Genomic DNA, 23810 nt, shown 5'->3' on the forward strand with positions numbered 1-23810 from the left:
AAATGTAAAGGAACATAAAAAGAAATTGGCTTAATATGTGTATATTTTTAAAAGAATGTATTTCCACAAGTATTTTAAACAATGTGTTTTTTAAAAAAGAAGTTTCCTACCTCTGATACCCTGGTTTGCAGGAGAAATTGGTTTGGTGGTTTCTACTACGTAATCCAAAATGCCTTGTGTTATTTCACTGTTGCCTTGAAGTTTCGTTTCTAATAAAACTTTCTTTCTCTTTTTTTTCTGTCCTTCAATGGGAACCTCATGCAACAAAATCTTAGATGAGAAAAACAACATTAAGAGAAAGCTTAAAATAAAGTCTACTTGCCCTAGAAAACTACAATAAGCTAGTAGTCTTTCTCAACTCTAGCTGCATATTAGAATAATTTGGGAAGCTTTAAAACAATAGCAATGCCCAGCCCCATCCCACACGGATGGGAATGTCTGGGGTCTGGTTCTTACAGTTTTAAAAGTTCCCCAGGTGATTGTACAGTGCAGCCAGGAGTGAGAAATGGTAAGCTACAGCACTGCTGAAGCAGTAGCCTACTGAGAAACCCCACGGTACCCTTGAACAGGTTTCAGAAAACCTTAAAAAATCAGTTTAAAGGAAATGCTACATAAATTAGGTTAAATTAGAAGTATTTCATATTGCTTGAAATCTGTTGCATAAAAAAGGTAACAATTCAGTTATATATATGTATATGTATGTACATATAGTCTTAATTACATGTTTACTACTAATAACCTACGTGTCAATAAACAGCAAATGGTCAAAAGGCAAGCGGCAGAAAAAATGCAGAATAATGGGCAGAGACCTAAAATAATTGGCTTGTTAATACGAATTTACAAGATATAATAAGGCTTTGTATGTGAATGATAATACAGAATGACATTCAATGGTAGAAACAAATTATTATTAAATGTTCTTACTTCATATGACTTAGCTCTGTATTCCCGAGAATTGAGACTGGCAGTATTCTTTGGACGAATAACAGCAACATATGCATCTTCTATGTTTTCCGGATTTCCCATTGCTTTATAAAACAAATAAAAAATTCCTTGAAAGATTAAAGGACACATTTGATGGCAACATAAAAAAAAAAGTAACGCATCTTAAATTGAAAAATTTTATTTCCACATAATCATGTTGAAAAAATTTTTTAAAAAATAAAATGTTCTCTATCCTAGAATATATAGTGCCTAAAAGGCAAGCCAGGAATGACTTTGACTGCATCTTTACTGTTCAACTACTCAAAACCTTAGCTGATAATTTAAGATTTCCTTTGTATTTCTTTTTTCCTTTTAAAATAGGGTTATACATTTTCATAGGTGTTAACTGCATAGTAAGAATCTGCCTTTGGGGCCAAAAAAAGTGATTATGATTATAAAATATTTTGTAAATAATGAATTGAAATAGTGATTCAGAATAATATACACTTTTTCCATAAATTACAAAAGCGAATGTTAGTTATACCGTTAATAGTTTGGAAGTTGGAAATGGTAGATGTTTTACATCCATTGACATTTATTCCAGAAATTTTAGCAAGGAGAACTTTGATATTAGACATTTGGATGAGCTAAAGCATAGTATATAATTTTCTTTCGAGTTGCTTATCACAGAACCAAAACCATTTGGTCAGTTAATAAAAGCTTTATGACAGTGATTTAAGAATCTTTTCCATTTCCCTTATCAATTTCCTTGATAATCCAATTTGTTTTTTTTTTTTGAATCAGAGTCTCACTCTTTCGCTTAGGCTAGAGTGCACTGTACAATCTCGCCTCACTGCAACCCTCGCCTCTTAGGTTCAGGTGATTTTCCTGCCTCAGCCTCCTGAGTAGCCGGAATTAACAGGCGTGTGCCAGCATGCTCGGTTAACTTTTGTATTTTTTAGTAGAGACGGAGTTTCACCATGTTGGCCAGGCTGGTCTCAAACTCCTGACCTCAGGTGATCCGCCTGCCTCAGCCTCCCACAGTGCTGGGATTACAGGCGTGAGCCACCACACCTGTCAATAATCCAAATATTTTATTCCAAATATATTCAGTGTGTGTGTGTGTGTGTGTGTCTGGGTGTATGCGTGTGTACATGCATATACTTTGTCCCCTTAAATCTTAAGACTCCATTGCGCAATTTCCAACAAGTGACTGAATTTCAACCACAATCTTGGTTGTATAATAGTTCTCTTCATCGAGTAAATTTCTTTAATGGCTACACTAAAGTGCATCTTTCTGTACTGATTATTTTCTCTCTCTCTCTTTTTTTTTTTAAAAGCTTCTCGCCATTTACTTGTCAGCAAATTTCTAAAAGAACATTAAAGAAAGAGCTTCTTTCCCGGCTATGTTGAGATGAACTTCTTCAGTTTTTAAAAAAACACTAGGCATTAAAATTATCTGTTCATATTTAATGAGTTCCCTACTGCTGCAACTCTCAAGATAGACCATTTTGAAGAAAGGGTTTTGAATGTTATTTGAGAGGAGATAGAGTAATTCTCCTGTTTTTTCCACTGCAGCTGAAAATATCACTCTGCAACTTTTAATTCACTTCCCTAAATAACAATTAAAAAGTGCCTTATGATTGTAAAATTACCTTAAGAAGACGTTCTGTTAAAATAACAGTAGCTTTTGGCATTTTACATAAACTTTAGCCTAAGATTAAAACAACCATTAAAATTATTGTACGAAAATTTTACATAAAATAATTTTAGTAATTTTCAAATTTATCTTAGATTCTAAAACTTTCCATTGATTTAGATCCAAAAAACCCTATGGATCTTTCACTAGAAAAAATACAGTAAAACATTAGGATAGAGACATTTCATTGTGTGAAAAGTTTTGAGGACATTTCATTCTTTATCATTATATACTTCATGAAATTTTTTTCAGTTCAATTTTTTTCATAAGATCATTCTTAAAACCCACCTCATGCACCAGACCTTCCTACATCATGTGAAAAGGATGAGGCCTTTTTCTTCTCAGAATTTCTATTTAGCAATTACTTTTCACCACAGATTAACAATGACTTCGCGATAATAAACCTTTACAAATTATGAGACAGACGCATTGAAGACTGCAAGCCCCAAAAAGAAAGACATTGTATTGTGAATACACTGTATGATATAGGGCACAATTACAGAAACCATTTTTTCTATTAAGGACCTAAAAGAGAAATCAAGTAATTCTTAGTTTTCTAAACACAATTTAAAGCAAATCAATTCCTATCTTGGTCAACTCATGTTAAGAAAACATTTACTAGCAAAGTACTTTGTCAATACTCATCACTTCTCTAGAATATTTAATTAATACTGCACAGAACCCTGAACTTTTAAAAGGTAAACAAATGTGATTTTAAAAAGACATAACTATGAAAGTAACAGTATCTGGTTTTCTTAAACCAAACACTTTTTTTTTTTTTTTTTACCATATCCCAAAATATTCTTAAAATTCATTTTCAAGAACTATTCGTACTTGACTACTAAAAATCTACATTCTTCCAGTGACATGAAAGAAGGAAACAAAGGCTTAAGTCAGGAAAATAACAAAAGTAACTAACATAAGAAGGTAAAACTGCTAGGGGAGAAACACATACAAATTGATAGAGACGGAGTTTCTAGAAAATCAGTAGTTTGAACTAAAATACGAGAAAGGTATAACTAGAGTTTGCAATATGTTTAGACTGAGTCTGACAAGAGGATTTAAGTGAATAAGTACAGGAAACGTGGCATTTTGTTATATGGCTCACTCTATTCTGGAAAATATGGCACAAATGATTGCTGCCTAAGTAATAAGACCGTATAAACTCGTGGAAGTGGTCCTTAATTGGGGAGTGGCACCTACCTGGGATCACTGGAAAATATGGAGGGCATTTCTGGTTGTCACTATGACTGATGAGGGGAGATGTACAACTGCCATTTAGTGTCCATGGAACAGGTTTGCTAATATCCTCTTAGTATGCTAGACAGCGTTTGCAAACAGAAACTGTAAAGGCACATAAGCACTCCAGAAGAGTAAGAAAATAATGAGGCTGAGATCTTGGGGTAGACCAGCGAGATGAAATACTTCTGGTGAGGCTAAAAACAACATGTAGAAAAAGCGATGAAAGCCAAAAACCTTAAAAGGTGGAGAAAGGTGTAGAGGCGAGAAATGAGTTAGAGGAGGAGAAGTGAGTTAGAATGACAAGCTGTGTGAATCCCTTTCCCTGCAATGACAAAAATACGTAATCACTCTGCCTGGGAGGTTTCTTCCTGCGCCACCACCCATCAACGTCCACTACCGGGGAAAAATATAAGCCTCTTTGTTCAAAGAGTTTCCACCCAAAAAGTGGCTTTGGTTTCTCTGTAACTACGTGTGAAAAATAAACTCCTTGCCTGGGGCAACTAGATGTGGAGATAGTTCAGTCTCCCACCTCTGTTTTCCCTCGCTGGAGTCGAACTTGCTCCTCCTGTTTCCCGAAGGACACCGAGAGGTCCCACCCGTACGGCCTGCCGCGAGTGCCTCTCCGGCCGCTACATTCAACTAAATGGGTGGGACAGTCACCTGGCGAGGGGGTCAGGGCCGCTTTCTCATTCCTCCTTCCCTCCTCCCAGGCACAGCAGCCCGGCCCAGCTTCCTGTGACAGAAAAACCCTCAGTCGCCAAAAGAAAGCCGTCCTGAGGGTTCCCCCGCGCTCCCCACCCGGCACCCCAAAAGCTGAGGTCTCCGGAGTCGCAGACCCTCTTGCCCACCTGCTCTTTACTGTTCTTCCCTCTCCTCGCACCTCAGCACCATTCACCCTTCACCCTCTCCCGAAACTATGGGGTCCCAGGTCTTCAAAGGCCTTAGCTTTCCACCCAGCCGCTACCGTAGCTACGAAATCGCTTCCGGGTTCACACCCTTCGCAGCTTCGCGGTTGGCGGTGGAAGAGCTTCCGGGTCGGCGGCCGGCCTGCTGCCGTTCCTGCTGCTTTTCGCTGGACCTGCAGTCTCTCAGGGGCTGGTGGCAGGCGACTCGGAGACTAGGGTGGTGGCGGCGGGGGTGCCAGCGGCTGAGTCGGAGCCGGAGGCGGGGGAGGGGAAGAGGGCGGCCGGGGCTGCGCGCGCGCAAGGCTGGAACATGAGCCGGACTTGACCGCGAGGCGGAGGCAAGAGCCGCCGCCCCCTCTTCCCCTCCCCCGAGTGAGGCGGCGCAGCGGCCGGAGAGGGATGGGGGGCGCCCGCCCAGTCTGAGCCTCGCCGCTAGCGCCTTCGGCTCACGCAGCGCTTCCCGCGGGCCGCCAGTGCGCACCCTGGGCCACATCAGCTTCCTCCTGACGGGTGCACCCGGGCCGGCGAGGAAGGGGCACCCGTCCGGGTGGGTGGGGCGGGCAGGGTACCTAAGGTCACCAGCTCGGCTGTAGAGGCAGGGGCGGCCGAGGCGGAACTGCGGAGTTGCTGGGTCCACCGACCCTTACCCTCAGCGGGAGAAGTAACCGTAAGTCTCAGCTTCGCGGTACGAATCTGTTTGAGGCTGCGTCTATCCGTTTGTGGCTCCGAGTTCAGAGCTATCTAGTTCACACCCTCCTGGATCTACTAGGAGTGTGCCTGTCTCCTGTTTTGGAGCATTGTCTCTCTGTCTGTCCCCATCCCTGAACAAGCAGCATTCTCCGCCCACAGGGCTTTTCTCCCAGCGAATTTGCAAGCCTCCGGGTTTTCGTGACGCGTCCCATCCTCCCCATCTGGATGCATCTCCTTGTCCCTCTGTCCTCAAAGGATCTGTGTCCTTCCTCGCAGCCTCCCTCCCACCCCCCCACCCCCATCCTTTGAGACGTGGAAAGCCACGGGTTCTGCCGACCTCGGGGGTTAGAGACAGTCTTGAGAAGCGGATGGGTAAAAGTGCTCTGCAGGGCTGTGATGGGTGGGGATAGGTGCAGATGGCTCCAGTGAACCTTTATTTTTGCAGCTTCTGCCACCAAAACAAAAGAATGGAGCGCTCCCCTGTATTCTGATTGTTCTCCCTATGTATGAGCTGTTTTCTGTACGTAGCTGTTTGAGTCGCAGGAAATTGACACTAGAGCTGTAATAAAGCATCTCCTGAGGAGATTCTGAGAATTAGTCTCCGAAGCTCGATTCACGCAGAATGGCATATCGAACAATCTTGTATTGAAATGAACATTTCAGAAGCGCTTAGCTGATAGATAAATGTAGAGATAAGAGTCTGCTGTTTCAAGTAGTGTATTTTAGATGCCTTTAAATTTTAGTGTTTTAATTTTCATCTGTTTCTTAATTTGTGAAGTATGTGGGTATGTGTAAGGTGTAAAAATATTTGTATTGGAAGCTTTTGCTTTGTTACAAGCTTTTGCTTTGTTGCTTTTGAGACAAGAGACTTTTAAAGATCATATTAGATTGTATTTGATAATTATTTCGAATTCTTAATTCCAGAGAAATCTTTTTTTGTATCAGCCACTCACAGATGTTACACACATTGGTGCCTATGACCTTCCTGCTTCTTAAACTGTGAATGTCTTCAGTGTATTTTCAGAGTTTTGAACTAGACGTTTTTTCTCATTAGAATTTGATTTGCTTTTTAAACCGCTACTGCAGAACTTTCCAAAAATTAGATTTAAAAATAATTTTAATGCTGTCAGTGATTGGACAATAGCTCTTATATGACTTTATGCATTTGCTACTTTTCAGAGCACCATAGGAAGCAAACGATGATTTAAGAATAATTTTACTGTGTACTGCAGGTTGTTATTCTGCAAACTACTGTGTAGAGTAGGCTGGTAGCTTTAGTGTTTTGTATTGCTGAAAAACATTGTTACTTCATTAAGAAAGATGGATGTATTTAATGATTTTTCCCCCCAACCTCCTTTCAGCAGTTAATTTTGGGCTATTATCTGATTTGTAACTTCTCACTGTTCACAGATTTTAATTTGAAGTAGGCTCAGGAGATGTAGTTCCAGCTCTCTCTCTGGAAATGTACTTAGCACAGAAGCCAAGCACTGTACAGAGTTGAGTGTATTATTAAGGGTGTGGCTTTTGCTTTCTGTGAAATTGTTCAGTTTCTGAATAAGAGTAGGGTGCTCTAGTGAGGTGATGGGCGCTATCTTGGAGAAGTCTTAGAAAAAATGTTGTTGATTCTCTCTTTTACTTGGGGTAGGATGGGGAAGATAGGACCATATTTTCCTATTTCACTGTTCCCTTGACTACTACACCGAGAATTTTGAGTTTTCAATATGTAAGGAGTCTGAAACTGTCCAGACTGTGCTGTAAACAAGGGCTCTAACAGGTAGGTGACTCCTGAAACATGGGAGGGAAGTTTTGTTAGCCACTCGTTTGTACTCCTATGGCACTGCCCACTTCTCAAAGAGTGGGTTTTCTTTCCTCTTTCTTTTCTGGGGTATGCACTCAAACTTGTGAAAGTGAAATATGTGTCTTTACAGCTTGCTTGTAGATAAAAGTGCAAGCTCATTTTCATATATAAGTAAATGGAAGAACTATGAATTAAGTTAATCTGAATGTCCTTGAAGTTGGAAAAGATTCCTCAATGCTTTGGGTAATTTTTCCCCCTTTGAGGATGCATATAACATTTATTTAGATTAAGTTTTAAAATATTTCCTTCAAATATTTGACACATTTGCCAAAAAGGATTTGGGAGTGGACTAAGTCACTATTAAAGAGACCAGTCTGGAGTCTGGGGGGAGTTTTTATACATTGATCTAAAAATGCTTAGGTTTTTAATTTACTTTTCAAAGTGGCTTCCTTAGAGGGAATGGTAATTTTTGGATTCTCAGTTTATTTTTCAGACAACCTCAGACTTCCTCTTTCTTTTCCAGATTCTCTCTCTCTTTCTTTTCTTTTTTCTTTTCTTTCTTTTGAGATGCAGTCTCACTCTATCGCTAAGGCTGCAGTGCAGTGATGTGATCTTAGCTCAATGCAACCTCCGCCTCCCAGGGTCAAGTGATTCTCCTGCCTCAGCCTCCCGAGTAGCTGGGACTATAGGCACCCGCCACCACACCTAGCGAATTCTTGTATTTTTAGTAGAGACGAGGTTTCACCATGTTGGCCAGACTGGTCTCGAACTCTTGAACCCAGGTGATCCCCCTGCGTTGGCCTCCCAGAGTGTTGGGATTACAGGCGTCAGCCACTGCACCTGGTCTTCTAGATACTTTCATGTCCATTTTATTTCCTTAAACTTTTATTGAGCATCTACTGTGTGTTAAGTACTTCATTAGGTTCTGGAACTACAAGGGTAAATTATTCAAGGTTCCTTTCCTCATTGAGGTTACCAGTCTAGATATATGACTGTGATTTCTATTCACTTGCCTTTATTGGCTTCTCTTACAGGTTTTTAAGCCACTTGACCCTGTTTCTAGATTGTTTCATATTTCTCTGTGTAAGAATATGCAACCAGGCACTGTGGCGCACGCCTGTAATCCCAGCACTTTGGGAGGCCAAGGTGGGCAGATCATGAGGTCAGGAGATCGAGACCAGCCTGGCCAACATGGTGAAACCCTGTCTCTACTAAAGATACAAAAAACTAGCTGGGCTTGGTGACACGCCCCTGTAATCCCAGCTACTTGGGAGGCGGAGGCAGGAGAATCACTTGAACCTGGGAGGCGGAGGTTGTTGTGAACTGAGATCTCGCCATTGCACTCCAGCCTGGGTGAGAGGGTGAGACTCCGTCTCAAAAAAATAAATAAATAAGAATAAGCACGATAGATGCCATTTACTGAGTGCCTAATTTATGCCAGTCACCGTGCTAAGTGCTTTACATACATTATCTCATTTAATCCTTAGAATAGTCCCAAAATATATTTTATCTCCATGTAAAGACCCCCCCCACACACAAATAAACTAAACTAATAATCATAATAATAAAAAGCGATACAGAATCTGGTATATAGTATTACTGGATTTTTTTTTTCCTTGTAATATTCTCGAAAAGATTTGACTTACAGTCCTTAAAGGGGAGAACCTGTCATATAGTCATTAACAGTTTTTAATTCTCTAATATTGCTTTGAATAGAAAAATCCTAAATTCATAAGGTACTAGTATATTTTGCGTTCTAAAGCAGATACTTTGGCTGGGCTCGGTGGCTCACGCCTATAATCCCATAACTTTGGGAGGTTGAGGCAGGCAGATCACCTAAGGTCAGGAGTTCAGTACCAGCCTGACCAACATAGAGAATCCCCATATCTACCAAAAATGCAAAATTGGCCAAGCATGGTGGCACATGCCTGTAATCCCAGCTACTCGGAAGGCTGAGGCAGGAGAATTGCTTGAACCTGGGAGGTGGAGGTTGCAGTGAGCCGAGATCACGCCACTGCACTTCAGCCTGGGCAACAAGAGCAAAACTCTGCCTAAAAATAAATAAATAAAGCAGATAATTATATACTATCAAAATTAATTTTCAGTCGTTGTTTAAACTTTTGAAAAGACATAATTCTAAAGTTCATTATGGTTAACTGTAACAGATCTTCAGGCATGTTTACCTTTTTTTCCCTGTAGTTCAGCAATGGAACCACAAGCTTTTAAGATGTGCTAGAAATGTGTGTATTCTCCAGGAAGGGTAGAGTATTGAGCCATGTGAAATCTATTCAGCTTTAAAAAAATTTGAGTTTAATTTTGGCAACTAAGGGCCTTGGAGAGTTTTAGTTTCTGCAATGAAAGTGTATTCTTTCAGATTTGAAAATTATCATACTCATTATTGGTAGGGTATATGCTTTATCAGCAATTTGATATGGTTCAGTCTAATAATTTTTCAGACACTCAGCATTTTTTAAAACATGGTTTTCCACTGTCAACTCTTTTCTCCAAAAGCCTTATGTTTATCCTAAACATTTGATTCTATCAGATTCTATCATTACTTTTTAACCAAAAACTGTTAGCAGTTTGATTCTTAGGATAATGATTTTTACTACTGGTTATGCGCTCTTCTGTTTTTAGGACTTTAGAGCAGATATTTAATACTTGAGTTCCTAAGAAAGTAAATCCTTGATATTTTTCTGTCTTCAGTCTGACATACAATTTTAACTTAACATAGATAGTCCTTCCCTTTCAGTGTAGCAAAGTCCTTGCTACTCAAGTCACTATATTTTTCTCGTTGAAATAATATTGGCGGTAGAATTCCTGTTCAAGGACATTAACAATGAGTAAGTTATAAATGGGCTAGGTGCTGGGACTACAAAGATGAGTAAGTCAAGATTCCTTTCCTCACTGAGCTGTAAAATACTCATTTAAAATCCATGAAGAGAAGGGAGAGTTCATTGAGATGCTCTTAGTTCTCCAAATAGTCATAAAAACATTGCCCTTCTTGTTAATGCGTCCCTTCAGAGTATGGTAAAGGAAAGTATGTAAATCAACATATTCAGTCAAGGTTTTCATTCTGTTTCTTGGCCTTAGGCAATAGGTGATTCACATTTGCTCTATCACTAGATGTTCTATATCACATCTTTATTTTCAGATGAAAAAATCATTTTGAAACAATTTCAAATTTAAAGAAAAAATACCAGAACAGTACAAAGAACTCTTATATCCCCTTCACCCAGATTTCTCCTATGGTTAATATTTTGCTTACTTCCATTGCCTGCCCTCTCTCTCTCTGTGTCTCCATACATACATACATACTCATTACAGTCTTTCTGAACCTTTTGGAGCAAACTGCCAACATGGTATCACATCACCCCTAAACACTACAGCGTCTGTTTCTTAAAAATAAGCGCTCTCTTATACAGCCAACATACTACCATCCAAAGAAGAAAATCAGCATGGATACAACACTGCTATCTAGTCCAAAGAATCTATACAAATTTCATCTACTATTCCAACAGTATCTCTTTCTTTTCTGGCACAGGATCCTATCCAGGAATACATGTTACAGTTAGTTATTATGTCTGTTCATAGTTCTTCAGCCTCAGTTTTCCATCTTTCATGTCCTTGATAGTTTTAATAAGTATATGCCCTGTATTCTGTGTGGTGACCCTCATCCTAGATCTGTATGATATTTCCTCATGACTCCAATCAGGTCATGCATTCTTGGCAGTAATACCACAGAAATGCTGCTGTGCCCTTCTCAGTGTGTTGCATCTAGAGGCATACTATGTAAAATCATGCCACTAATAGTGATATTGGCAAGATGATATTTGTGCCCTTTGTGATTGATTAGTGTTTGTGGAGATACATTCCAAAATTATGCTAGTATCGCGTTTCTCATCAACCCTCCACTCATTAGCTTTGGTGGGTGTCATTGGTGACTCCCACCTGAATTAACCACTTTTATGATGATTGCCAAATAATTTTTTTTATTTCTGTTATTTCTTCTGTACATATTAGTTGGTACTATGTCATAAGGTACTACTTTTTTTTTTTTTTTTTTGAGACAGAGTCTTGCTCTGCTGCCCAGGGTGGAGTGCTGTGGTGTGATCTTGGCTCACTGCAACCTCCACCTCCCAGGTTCAAGCAATTCTCCTGCCTCAGCCTCCTGAGTAGCTGCGATTACAGGCACCCATCACCACTCCCGGCTAATTTTTGTATTTTTAGTAGATACGGGGTTTCACCTCTTTCTCTCTCATTTATTAAAATTAAAGCAGTAAAGACTCATGGATTTCGATTTTGTTAAATGTGTTCTGATTTGTTGCTGTTATTATTTATTTTGCTTTTTAAGGTAGTCCTTATTTAGCCAGTGGTAGCCTCTTCAAGCTGGCTCCTCTGCCCGTATATCATGCCCCTATCTCATTCATTGTGCATTTCCTTAGGACTTTCTGGCAGAACAGGCTGTTCCTGGTTCATCTTGTGCTTTGTCTACCAGAATAGACAAAGTAGATTCCAGAGCCCTGAAATCAACCATTTCTCCAAGGAGCTCTGTTTTTGTTTTTTTGTAGGTTGTTTGGTTTTTTTTTTTTTTTTTTCTTGAAAGATGGTATTTAAAACAAAGATTTGGGGGCTTAGTTTGCTCATTGCTCCTGGAATGTCATTGCTTCCAAGCTGTCATAGAAGACAGAATTAGGACACTTGTATATGGTTTATATACACACATACAGAAAACACACACTCATACACACATACGTAATTAGTTCTGTACCTGTGTGTACATATTACAGAATCATAAACTTGTTCCTGTAGTTTCAATTCTAGTCCAACACCCCAGGGTTTTTCCTAGCTTTCTCCCTTTAAGTGTTTATGAATGCCTTCTCTGGCAATAAGAAACTAGGCTTCACATTAGGCTCAATATATTTATCATTTCCCCAGTTGTTTTACTTACTTCCCCAGTAGGCTACCATTCTCCCTGCCATGTGGACCATCTCCCACCTTCATTTACCCCTACTAACATGCATCATTAACTGCTGGGCCTGCTGGCTTTTGCATCTATGGATCCACAACCCTTCACTGAGCCTATGACTCTGTGCAGCTCTCTGTTTCCACACAACACCCATTGTCCTCGCCTCTAGGCTAATTAGCCTGCACTTTCAGTCTTCCCAACATGACCTCACTGCCGTGCATCTTCAGCTAGCTTGTGGACACCTTTACATATTCTAATAGTTAATTTTTAAATCTATTTCAAGAATTTACAATCATAGCATACATATATGTGATAGAATATACACATAGTTTCCCCACACACAAATGGTAACATACTATATTAAATATTCTACACCTTTTTTTTTTTTACTTGAATACCTTTCCATTCTTTTTAACAACTTACGTAGTATTTCATTGTGCATGTGAGTATGTATATACATCCAGACACACACACACCTACACCTGCCTACCAGTGGTAGAATGTTTAACAGTCATAAATTTCTCCTGTTTTGGTAGTCATTCTTCTTTGCAGTGTGCCTTTGCTTTTTCTGTCTAGAGATAGAATCTGTTTCAGTTGGCCGAGATCGCACCACTGCACTCCAGCCTGGGCGACAGAGCGAGACTCCATCTCAAAAAAAAAAAAAAAAAAAAAAGAATCTATTTCTCCGTCTCTTTCTTGAGTCTTGGCTGGCCTCATGACTTACTTTGATGAATGAATATGATAGAAGTGATCTATGAGTTCTGGAACCAACTCCTAACGAGGCTTTAAGGAATACTTTCTTGCAGCTGAAAGTGAGGAAGCTGGTTTAGTGTATGGAAGCAGTAAATGTGTCTTGCCGGAGAACTGAGATACCCCAGCTAGCAGCAAGCACCAACCAGCAGGTGTGAAAGTGGGTTATCTAGCACCTAGTAGCCCAGCTGACCCTTTAGCTGAACGCACAGGAACCAGAGATGAAAACAGCAGAGAAACTGCTAGCCAACCTACATTGTTGTGAAAAATAACATACTGTTTTGAGATACTAAGTTTGGGATGGTTTGTTCTGTAGCAGTAGATACCTGAAACCTTAACTGTGTTCATTTTGGACATATGGATTGTCTCTAGTATTCTATTATGAATAATATGTAATTAATATCTTTGTGCATAGTATATACCAATTTAATTTTAATACTTAATGCTAAATTATTTTTCAGAAATATTGACACAATTTGTATTGTCACCATTAATGTCTGAGAGTGGTTATTTCCTCTATCAACTGACTGTTACTGAATGCTTTTCTTTTATAATAAAATGAGTTTTAAAAAAAAGTTTCCTGTGGTGCATTTCCCTAACTGCTTATGAGGCTAGCCATCTTTCAATGTATTTGTTGGGCATTTTGATTTTCAGTTCTGTGAATTGCTTATTCATATCTTTACTCATTTTTTCCTGTTGGATTTTTTTCCCTTACTAATATGTTGGTGTTCTTCGATATCCTTATTATGGATATCATCCTTTAACTTAATTTACAAATAAGTTTTGTTAGTTTGCTTTTGTTTTAGTTTATGGTATCACTTGCTGTAAATTTTTCTTTTGGCATTTCACGTAATCATTGATATGGTTTGGCTATGTCACCACCCAAATCTCATCTTAAATTCCCACATGTTGTAGGAGGGACCCAGTGGGAGGTAATTGAATCATAGCATGGGGGCAGGTCTTTCCCGTGCTGTTCTCGTGGTAGTGAATAAGTTGCACAAGATCTGATGGTTTTAAAGAGGGGAGTTTTCCTTCACAAGCTCTCTTCTCTTTGCCTGCTGCCATCCATGTAAGATGTGACTTGCTCCTCCTTGCCTTCTGCCATGATTGTGAGGCCCCAGCCATGTGGAACTGTAGGTCAATTAAATCTCCTTTTCTTCCCTGTCTTGGGTATGTCTTTATCACCAGTGTGCAAATGGACTAATACAATCATCTATATCTGTCTTTTTAAGACTTTTTGATGTTCCTGTCTTGAGAATCTCTCTCTCCTCTCTAGGTTAAACAAACTTTTTCCTAAACTTTCTTCTAACTTTCTCATCAAATAGGAATCATGTTCAGCGGCCACAGAAATCCAAAAAAGGGTCGTATAAATAAACAAGGGGGATTATTTTCCTCAAGTAATGAGAAATTAGAGGTAGACTGTCCAGAGCTGATACAGTGGTTCCACAGTACTATCAGGAATGCAGGTTCATTTGTCTTTCTGTTTAGTCATCCAGGCTTGTCACCTCGTGGTCTTCAGAGGGCATTCCAGACTGAGCAGTAGTTTCTTTATATTCTTTTGCTATCCGTGGCTCTGCTTGTTTTAACTGAGAATCATATCCAGTTTGGTGACTGTAACTTCTGGGGATGGGGCCAAGATAAAACAGCTCCCTTCCCTCCCCCAGAATAACAAGTTCTTATGAAATATTTTTTTTCTGTTCTTTGAAAAAAATCGTGCTGATTTTGCTTTCTGTGCCATAATAAATGTGTCTTCAGGATAAAGCCCCAGAATTTTTTTTTTTAACCTATTGGGCTTTCATGTTGTAAACTTATTTATAAGCAAACAGGTAAATAAACGTGATTACATTCTCAAATTGGAAATGTTGGGAACATGGGACTTCAGCATTATATTCAATAAGTAATATTTATTCAGGGTGTTCTGTGTGTCAGTAACTATGTTAAACAATGAGTATAAAACTGAATATGGTATGATCCTCATCCTCAGAGAGTTTACCAGATAACTCAGGAAGCAGATAAACATTTAATTATAGTTTTAGATGGTGAGTTGAATGTAGTATCAAGTTATGGAGGAAGGACTTTGAAGTTAGTTGAGGGATGGAGAGCTATTATGATGGAACTTGATAGAGAAAACAACTTTTAAGCTGATACTTGAATAACTAGTAGGAGTTACCCTTTTCAGGAGGAGCTCCTAGGGAGGAGGAAGCAAATTCCACGAGCTTTAGTAGTTTAGTGGGCGGAACTGAGTTATAAGTGATAGACTGTGAAGAGATGAATGCTGGTCTTAGCAGGGACTTTTCATTACAGCTGGGAACCTTAAGAAGGTTTTAAAATGGAATTGGACAAGATGAGATTTGCCATTTAAAAAAAAATTTTTTTTTATTATTATACTTTAAGTTCTAGGGTACATGTGCACAACGTGCAGGTTTGTTACATATGTATACATGTGCCATGTTGGTGTGCAGCACCCATTAACTCGTCATTTACATTAGGTATATCTCCTAATGCTATCCCTCCCCCCGTCCCCTCCCCACAATAGGCCTCGGTGTGTGATGTTCCCCTTCCTGTGTCCAAGTGACCTCATTGTTCAATTCCTACCTATGAGTGAGAACATGCAGTGTTTGGTTTTCTGTTCTTGCGATAATTTGCTGAGAATGGTGGTTTCCAGCTGCATCCATGTCCCTACAAAGGACACAAATTCATCCTTTTTTATGGCTGCATAGTATTCCAAGGTGTATATGTGCCACATTTTCTTAATCCAGTCTGTCACAGATGGACATTTGGGTTGATTCCAAGTCTTTGCTATTGTGAATAGTGCTGCAATAAACATACGTGTACATGTGTCTTTATAGCAGCATGATTTACAATCGTTTGGGTATATACCCAGCAATAGGATGGCTGGGTCAAATGGTATTTCTAGTTCTAGATCCTTGAGGAATCGCCACACTGTTTTCCACAATGGTTGAACTAGTTTACAATCCCACCAACAGTGTAAAAGTGTTCCTATTTCTCCACATCCTCTCCAGCACCTGTTGTTGCCTGACTTTTTAATGATTGCCATTCTAACTGGTGTGAGATGGTATCTCATTGTGGTTTTGATTTGCATTTCTCTGATGGCCAGTGATGATGAGCATTTTTTCATGTGTCTGTTGGCTGTATGAATGTCTTCTTTTGAGAAGTGTCTGTTCATATCCTTTGCCCACTTTTTGATGGGGTTGTTTGTTTTTTTCTTGTAAATTTGTTTGAGTTCTTTGTAGGTTCTGGATATTAGCCCTTTGTCAGATGAGTAGATTGCAAAAATTTTCTCCCATTCTGTAGGTTGTCTGTTCACTCTGATGGTAGTTTCTTTTGCTGTGCAGAAGCTCTTTAGTTTAATTAGATCCCATTTGTCAATTTTGGCTTTTGTTGCTGTTGCTTTTGGTGTTTTAGACATGAAGTCCTTGCCCATGCCTGTGTCCTGAATGGTATCACCTAGATTTTCTTCTAGGGATTTTATGGTTTTAGGTGTAACATTTAAGTCTCTAATCCATCTTGGATTAATTTTCGTATAAGGAGAAAGGAAAGGATCCAGTTTCAGCTTTCTACTTATGGCTAGCCAATTTTCCCAGTACCATTTATTAAATAGCGAATCCTTTCCCCATTTTTTGTTTTTGTCAGGTTTGTCAAAGATCAGATGGCTGTAGATGTGTGGTATTATTTCTGAGGGCTCTGTTCTGTTCCATTGGTCTATATCTCTGTTTTGGTACCAGTACCATGCTGTTTTAGTTACTGTAGCCTTGTAGTATAGTTTGAAGTCAGGTAGCGTGATGCCTCCAGCTTTGTTCTTTTGGCTTAGAATTGTCTTGGAAATGCAGGGTCTTTTTTGGTTCCATATGAACTTGAAAGCAGTTTTTTCCAATTCTGTGAAGAAAGTCATTGGTAGCTTAATGGGAGCACTGAATCTATAAATAACCTTGGGCAGTATGGCCATTTTCACGATATTGATTCTTCCTATCCATGAGCATGGTATGTTCTTCCATTTGTGTCCTCTTTTATTTCACTGAGTAATGGTTTGTAGTTCTCCTTGAAGAGGTCCTTTACAGCCCTTGTAAGCTGGATTCCTAGGTATTTTATTCTCTTTGAAGCTATTGTGAATGGGAGCTCATTCATGATTTGGCTCTCTGTTTGTCTGTTACTGGTGTATAAGAATGCTTGTGATTTTTGCCCATTGATTTTGTATCCTGAGACTTTGCTGAAGTTGCTTATCAGCTTAAGGAGATTTTGGGCTGAGATGGTGGGGTTTTCTAAATATACAATCATGTCATCTGCAAACAGGGACAATTTGACTTCTTCTTTTCCTAACTGAATACCCTTGATTTCTTTCTCTTGCCTGATTGCCCTAGCCAGAACTTCCAACACTATGTTGAATAGGAGTGGTGAGAGGGGGCATCCCTGTCTTGTGCCAGTTTTCAAAGGGAATTTTTCCAGTTTTTGCCCATTCAGTATGATATTGGCTGTGAGTTTGTCATAAATAGCTCTTATTATTTTGAGATACGTTCCATCAATACCGAATTTATTGAGAGTTTTTAGCATGAAGGACTGTTGAATTTGGTCAAAGTCCTTTTCTTCATCTATTGAGATAATCATGTGGTTTTTGTCTTTGGTTCTGTTTATATGCTGGATTACATTTATTGATTTGCGTATGTTGAACCAGCCTTGCATCCCAGGGATGAAGCCCACTTGATTATGGTGGATAAGCTTTTTGATGTGCTGCTGGATTCGGTTTGCCAGTATTTTATGGAGGATATTTGCATCGATGTTCATCAGAGATTTTGGTCTAAAATTCTCTTTTTTTGTTGTGTCTCTGCCAGGCTTTGGTATCAGGAAGATGCTGGCCTTATAAAATGCGCTAGGGAGGATTCCCTCTTTTTCTATTGACTGGAATATTTTCAGAAGGAATGGTACCAGCTCCTGCTTGTACCTCTGGTAGAATTCAGCTGTGAATCCATCTGGTCCTGGACCTTTTTTGGTTGGTAGCCTATTAATTATTGCCTCAATTTCAGAGCCTGCTATTGGTCTATTCAGGGATTCAACTTCTTCCTGGTTTAGTCTTGGAAGAGTGTAAGTGTCCAGGAAACTATCCATTTCTTCTAGGTTTTCTAGTTGATTTGCGTATAGGTGTTTATAGTATTCTCTGATGATAGTTTGTATTTCTGTGGGGTCGGTGGTGACATCCCCTTTATCATTTTTTATTGCGTCTGTTTGATTCTTCTCTCTTCTTTATTAGTCTTGCTAGCAGTCTATCAATTTTGTTGATCTTTTCAAAAAACCAACTCCTGGATTCATTGATTTTTTTTTGGAGGGTTTTTTGTGTCTCTATCTCCTTCAGTTCTGCTCTGATCTTAGTTATTTCTTGCCTTCTGCTAGCTTTTGAATGTGTTTGCTCTTGCTTCTCTAGTTCTTTTAATTGTGATGTTAGGGCGTCAATTTTAGATCTTTCCAGCTTTCTCTTATGGACATATAGTGCTATAAATTTCCCTCTACACACTGCTTTAAATGTGTCCCAGAGATTCTGGTATGTTGTATCTTTGTTCTCATTGGTTTCAAAGAACATCTTTATTTCTGCGTTCGTTTCGTGATGTACCCAGTAGTCCTTCAGGAGCAGGTTGTTCAGTTTCCATGTAGTTGAGCGGTTTTGATTGAGTTTCTTAGTCCTGAGTTCTAGTTTGATTGCACTGTGGTCTGAGAGACAGTTTGGTATAATTTCTGTTCTTGTACATTTGCTGAGAAGTGCTTTACTTCCAACTATGTGGTCAATTTTGGAATAAGTGCGATGTGCTGCTGAGAAGAATGTATATTCTGTTGATTTGGGGTGGAGAGTTCTGTAGATGTCTATTAGGTCCGCGTGGTGCAGAGTTGAGTTCAATTCCTGGATATCCTTGTTAACTTTCTGTCTCGTTGATCTGTTTAATGTTGACAATGGGGTGTTGAATCTCCCATTATTATTGTATGGGAGTCTTAGTCTCTTTGTAAGTCTCTAAGGACTTGCTTTATGAATCTGGGTGCTCCTGTATTGGGTGCATATATATTTAGGATAGTTAGCTCTTCCTGATGAATTGATCCCTTTACCATTATGTAATGGCCTTCTTTGTCTCTTTTGATCTTTGATGGTTTAAAGTCTGTTTTATCAGAGACTAGGATTGCAACTCCTGCTTTTTTTTGTTCTCCATTTGCTTGGTACATCTTCTTCCATCCCTTTATTTTGAGCCTATGTGTGTCTCTGCGTGTGAGATGGGTCTCCTGAATACAGCAAACTGATGGGTCTTGACTCTTTATCCAGTTTGCCAGTCTGTGTCTTTTAATTGGACCGTTTAGTCCATTTACATTTAAGGTTAATATTGTTATGTGTGAACTTGATCCTGTCATTATGATATTAGCTGGTTATTTTGCTCGTTAGTTGATGCAGTTTCTTCCTAGCATCAATGGACTTTACATTTTGGCATGTTTTTGCAATGGCTGGTACCGGTTGTTCCTTTCCATGTTTATTGCTTCCTTCAGGATCTCTTGTAGGGCAGGCCTGGTGGTGACAAAATCTCTCAGCATTTGCTTGTCTGTAAAGGATTTTATTTCTCCTTCATTTATGAAACTTAGTCTGGCTGGATATGAAATTCTGGGTTTAAAATTCTTTTTTTAAGAATGTTGAATATTGCCGGGCGTGGTGGCTCAAGCCTGTAATCCCAGCACTTTGGGAGGCGGAGACAGGCGGATCACGAGGTCAGGAGATCGAGACCATCCTGGCTGACACGGTGAAACCTCGTCTCTACTAAAAAAATAAAAAAACTAGCCGGGCGAGGTGGCGGGCGCCTGTAGTCCCAGCTACTCGGGAGGCTGAGGCAGGAGAATGGCGTAAATCCGGGAGGCGGAGCTTGCAGTGAGCTGAGATCCGGCCACTGCACTCCAGCCTGGGCGACAGAGCGAGACTCCGCCTCAAAAAAAAAAAAAAAAGAATGTTGAATATTGGCCCCCACTCTCTTCTGGCTTGTAGAGTTTCTGCTGAGAGATCTGCTGTTAGTCTTATGGGCTTCCTTTTGTGTGTAACCCGACCTTTCTCTCTGGCTGCCCTTAACATTTTTTCCTTCATTTCAACTTTGGTGAATCTGGCAATTATGTGTCTTGGAGTTGCTCTTCTCGAGGAGTATCTTTATCGTGTTCTCTGTATTTCCTGAATTTGAATGCTGTCCTACCTTACTAGTTTGCAAAAGTTCTCCTGGATGATATCCTGCAGAGTGTTTTCCAACCGGTTCCATTTTCCCCGTCACTTTCAGGCACACCAATCAGACGTAGATTTGGTCTTTTCACATAATCCCATATTTCTTGGAGGCTTTGTTCATTTCTTTTTACTCTGTTTTCTCCACAGTTCTCTTCTCGCTTCATTTCATTTATTTGATCTTAAATTGCTGATAATCTTTCTTCCGGTTGATCGAGTCGGTTACTGAAGCTTGTGCATTTGTCAGATATTTCTCGTGTCATGGTTTTCATCTCTATCAGTTCTTTTAAGGTCTTCTCTGCGTTGAATTATTCTAGTTATCCATTCATCCGTTCTTTTTTCAAGGTTTTTAGTTTCTTTATGCTGGTTACATAGTTCCTCCTGTAGCTCTGAGAAGTTTGATCAACTGAAGCCTTCTTCTCTCAACTTTTCCAAGTCTTTCTCCGTCCAGCTTTGTTCCATTGCTGGCAATGAGCTGCGTTCCTTTGGAGGGAGAGATGCGCTCTGATTTTTTGAATTTCCAGCTTTTCTGCACTGCTTTTTCCCCATCTTTGTGGTTTTGTCTGCCTTTGGTCTTTGATGATGGTGACGTACTGATGAGGTTTTGGTGTGGGTGTCCTTTCTGTTTGTTAGTTTTCCTTCCAACAGTCAGGACCCTCAGCTGCAGGTCTGTTGGAGTTTGCTTGACGTCCACTCCAGACACTGTTTGCCTGAGTATCAGCAGCGGAGGCTGCAAAAGATAGAATATTGCTGAACAACGAGTGTTGCTGTCAGATTCTTGCTCTGGAAGCTTCGTCTCAGGGTGTACCCAGCCATGTGAGGTGTGATGTGTCGGTCTGAACCTAGTGGGGCATGTCTCCCAGTTAGGCTACTCAGGGGTCAGGGACCCACTTGAGCAGGCAGTCTGTCTGTTCTCAGATTTCAGCTTCCATGCTGGGAGAGCCACTGCTCTCTTCAAAGCTATCAGACAGGGACTTTTACATCTGCAGAAGTTTCTGCTCCTTTTTGTTTAGCTATGCCCTGTCCCCAGAGGTGGAGTCTACAGAGGCAGGCAGGCCTCCTTGATCTGCAGTGGGCTCTACCCAATTCAGCTTCCTGGCGGCTTGGTTTATCTACTTAAGCCTCAGCAATGGCGGGTGCCCCTCCCCCAGCCTTGCTGCTGCCTTACAGTTAAATCTCTGACTGCTGTGCTAGCAATGAAGGAGGCTCCGTGGGCTTGGGACCCTCTCGGCCAGGTGTGGGATATAATCGCCTGGTGTGCAGTTTGCTAAGACCCTTGGTAAAGCACAGTATTAGGGTGGGAGTTACCTGATTTTCCAGGTGTTGTGTGTCTCAATTTTCCTTGGCTAGGAAAAGGAATTCCCTTCCCCCTTGCGCTTCCCAGGTGAGGCGATGCCTTACCCTACTTCAGCTCTCGCTGGTCGGGCTGCACCCATGGACCAGCATCAACTGTCCGACATGCCACAGTGAGATGAACCCGGCACCTCAGTTGAAAATGCAGAAATCACCTGTCTTCTGTGTCGCTTACACTGGTAGCTGGAGGCTCGAGCTTTTCCTATTCGGCCATCTTGGGTGCCACTTCCAGATTTGCCTTTTAATAAAGTTAATTTGGTTATAGAAGGGAAAATTCAGTTGGGGTTGGGATCTGGAAGCAAGGGCCACCTATTAAGGAGTTTATCTAATACGCTAAAATCTATTCCAGTATTAGTCAAATATCTCTTGAGCACCTGTGTAAATACAATGTGGGGGAATACAGAAGTATGTAAAACATATAATTCCTATTTTCAAGGAATTCGTATTTTAAAATAACTGAGAACTTGGTAACAACAATATGAGGCAGTATACTAATGTTATGGCTTCTGTCTTATAAAATGAGAGCAAATAAGGCTAAAATTAAGACTTGAAGCCAAAAGATCTTCACGGCTACAAAGCCCGTATTCTTTCTAGGTATGCTACACTGCTTCCCATGGCACTTATCACCACTTGATTTATTACTTGTGTGTTACCTCAGAACCCTTGTGACATAAGATTAGAGTACAGTTAAAATGATTTTCAACTTGGAATACCAAGTATCATATGATCTCCACTCTGGCTTTCTCTAGATGGTTTCTGTTGGATGGAATATAACCAGAAAAATAAATGTTGGTTAGAAAAATTGTCACAGGTGGCTGGCCAGGCTCTATGGCTCACACCTGTAATCCCAGCACTTTGGGAGGCCGAGGCGTGTGGATCACCTGAGGTCTAGAGTTCGAGACCAGTCTGGCCAACATAGTGAATCTCTGTTTTTACTAAAAATACAGAAATTAGCCGGGCATGGTGGTGCATGCCTGTAATTCTAGCTACTCAGGAGTCTGAGACAGGAGAATTGCTTGAACCTGAGAGGTGGAGGTTGCAGTGAGTCAAGAAGATAGCCCCACTGCACTCCAGCCTGGGAGACAGAGTGAGACTCTGTCTCAAAAAAAAAAAAAGAAAGAAAAAAGAAAAGAAAAATTGTTACAATGAAGAAGTTGTCATGAACAGTCTTGAGATTAGTTTCTGTGAAACTTAGTATTGAACTGACAGGACAGTGGGGGACAAGATGTGCCATGTCATTAGATAACTAGATAGCATACTTATTAATGTTAAGGTTCTTCTTTCTCTAAGTAGAGCAAGGAATGAAAAAAGGGCATGCACTTTTGCCAATAAATAAAGAATTGGTGGTTTTTGATTATGTATTTGCTTTTATTTCCAGAAAGCAATTATGCAAATAAAGATTATTTTAGCCAGATGCTATGGCTCACGCCTGTAATCCCAACACTTTGGGAAGCTGAGGCGGGTGGATCACCTGAGATTGGGAGTTCAAGACCAGCCTGACCAACATGAAGAAATCCCGTCTCCAGTGAAAATACAAAAATAGTTGGGCGTGGTGGCACATGCTACTCAGGAGGCTGAGGCAGGATAATCACTTGAACCTGGGAGGCGGAGGTTGCCATGAGTAGAGATCATGCCATTGCGCTCCAGTCTGGGCAACAAGAGCAAAACTCCGTCTCAAAAAAATAAAACAAGATAAGATAAAATAAGATAAAATATAAAATAAAATAAGATAAAATATAAAATAAAATAAAATATTATTCTGTCTTTCAACCACTCTAACTCTTAAATCTGTTAAACCAACTATTGAGACTCAGGCCTTATAAAGATGGCTAATTTATTCTTTAATCTCTCTCTATTTCTGTAAGAGGTGTGTTTGCCTTGTGGTGACATTTTCTTACCTGTATGTTGATGCATTTGAGTAGTCTTCTGAGAGTCTTTCTTGCTGTAAAATGTGACTTGACATGATATCTACAGAATTACTTAAAAAATTAGGATGTGATATTCTAATTGGAAAAACATTACTTATAAAATAGGAAGAGGTAGAAAAGAGGGATGAAGGTTGGGCTGATAATTTGGTATTACAGGATGAGGAGAAATAGGGAAACTTGGAGGGGATACTTATCCTTTAACTACTCAAAAACTCTGAATGTGGATTAAACGTCAGATGCATAAGGCAAGAGAAAATGAAAAATAATAAGGTTCCAATTCAGGGGTTTTATAGTCTAGTAGTCTTTTCT

At 40.0% G+C, this 23810-nt stretch overlaps 2 protein-coding genes across 14 annotated transcripts in view; one reads left to right on the top strand and one right to left on the bottom strand.

Moving 5' to 3' along the window:
* Positions 1-5024, bottom strand: part of KRIT1 (KRIT1 ankyrin repeat containing) — a 47227-nt gene extending 42203 nt beyond the window's left edge. Inside the window, exons 1-6 of one of the 11 annotated variants that reach the window (XM_033194808.1) lie at positions 4714-5024; positions 4395-4598; positions 3827-4059; positions 2912-3059; positions 925-1028; positions 111-270 (exon numbers count right to left, since the gene is read on the bottom strand). In XM_033194808.1, coding sequence (XP_033050699.1) covers positions 111-270; positions 925-1026 — 262 coding nt within the window. In that variant the 5' untranslated portion in view covers positions 1027-1028; positions 2912-3059; positions 3827-4059; positions 4395-4598; positions 4714-5024. Of the gene's footprint in view, positions 1-110; positions 271-924; positions 1031-2911; positions 3060-3826; positions 4100-4394 lie in introns of all 11 variants that reach the window. The other 10 variants (XM_033194817.1, XM_033194816.1, XM_033194813.1 and 7 more) reach the window with 10 other exon arrangements.
* ANKIB1 (ankyrin repeat and IBR domain containing 1) overlaps positions 4898-23810 on the top strand; it is a 171081-nt gene continuing 152168 nt past the window's right edge. For 2 of the 3 annotated variants that reach the window (XM_033194805.1, XM_033194804.1), the window contains exon 1: positions 5188-5437. The gene's annotated coding sequence lies outside the window, so the exon portion shown is untranslated. Of the gene's footprint in view, positions 5438-23810 lie in introns of all 3 variants that reach the window. The other variant, XM_033194801.1, reaches the window with a different exon arrangement.

Source organism: Trachypithecus francoisi, unplaced genomic scaffold (genome assembly GCF_009764315.1).
Source record: "Trachypithecus francoisi isolate TF-2019V2 unplaced genomic scaffold, Tfra_2.0 Lachesis_group4, whole genome shotgun sequence".
Taxonomy (NCBI): domain Eukaryota; kingdom Metazoa; phylum Chordata; class Mammalia; order Primates; family Cercopithecidae; genus Trachypithecus; species Trachypithecus francoisi.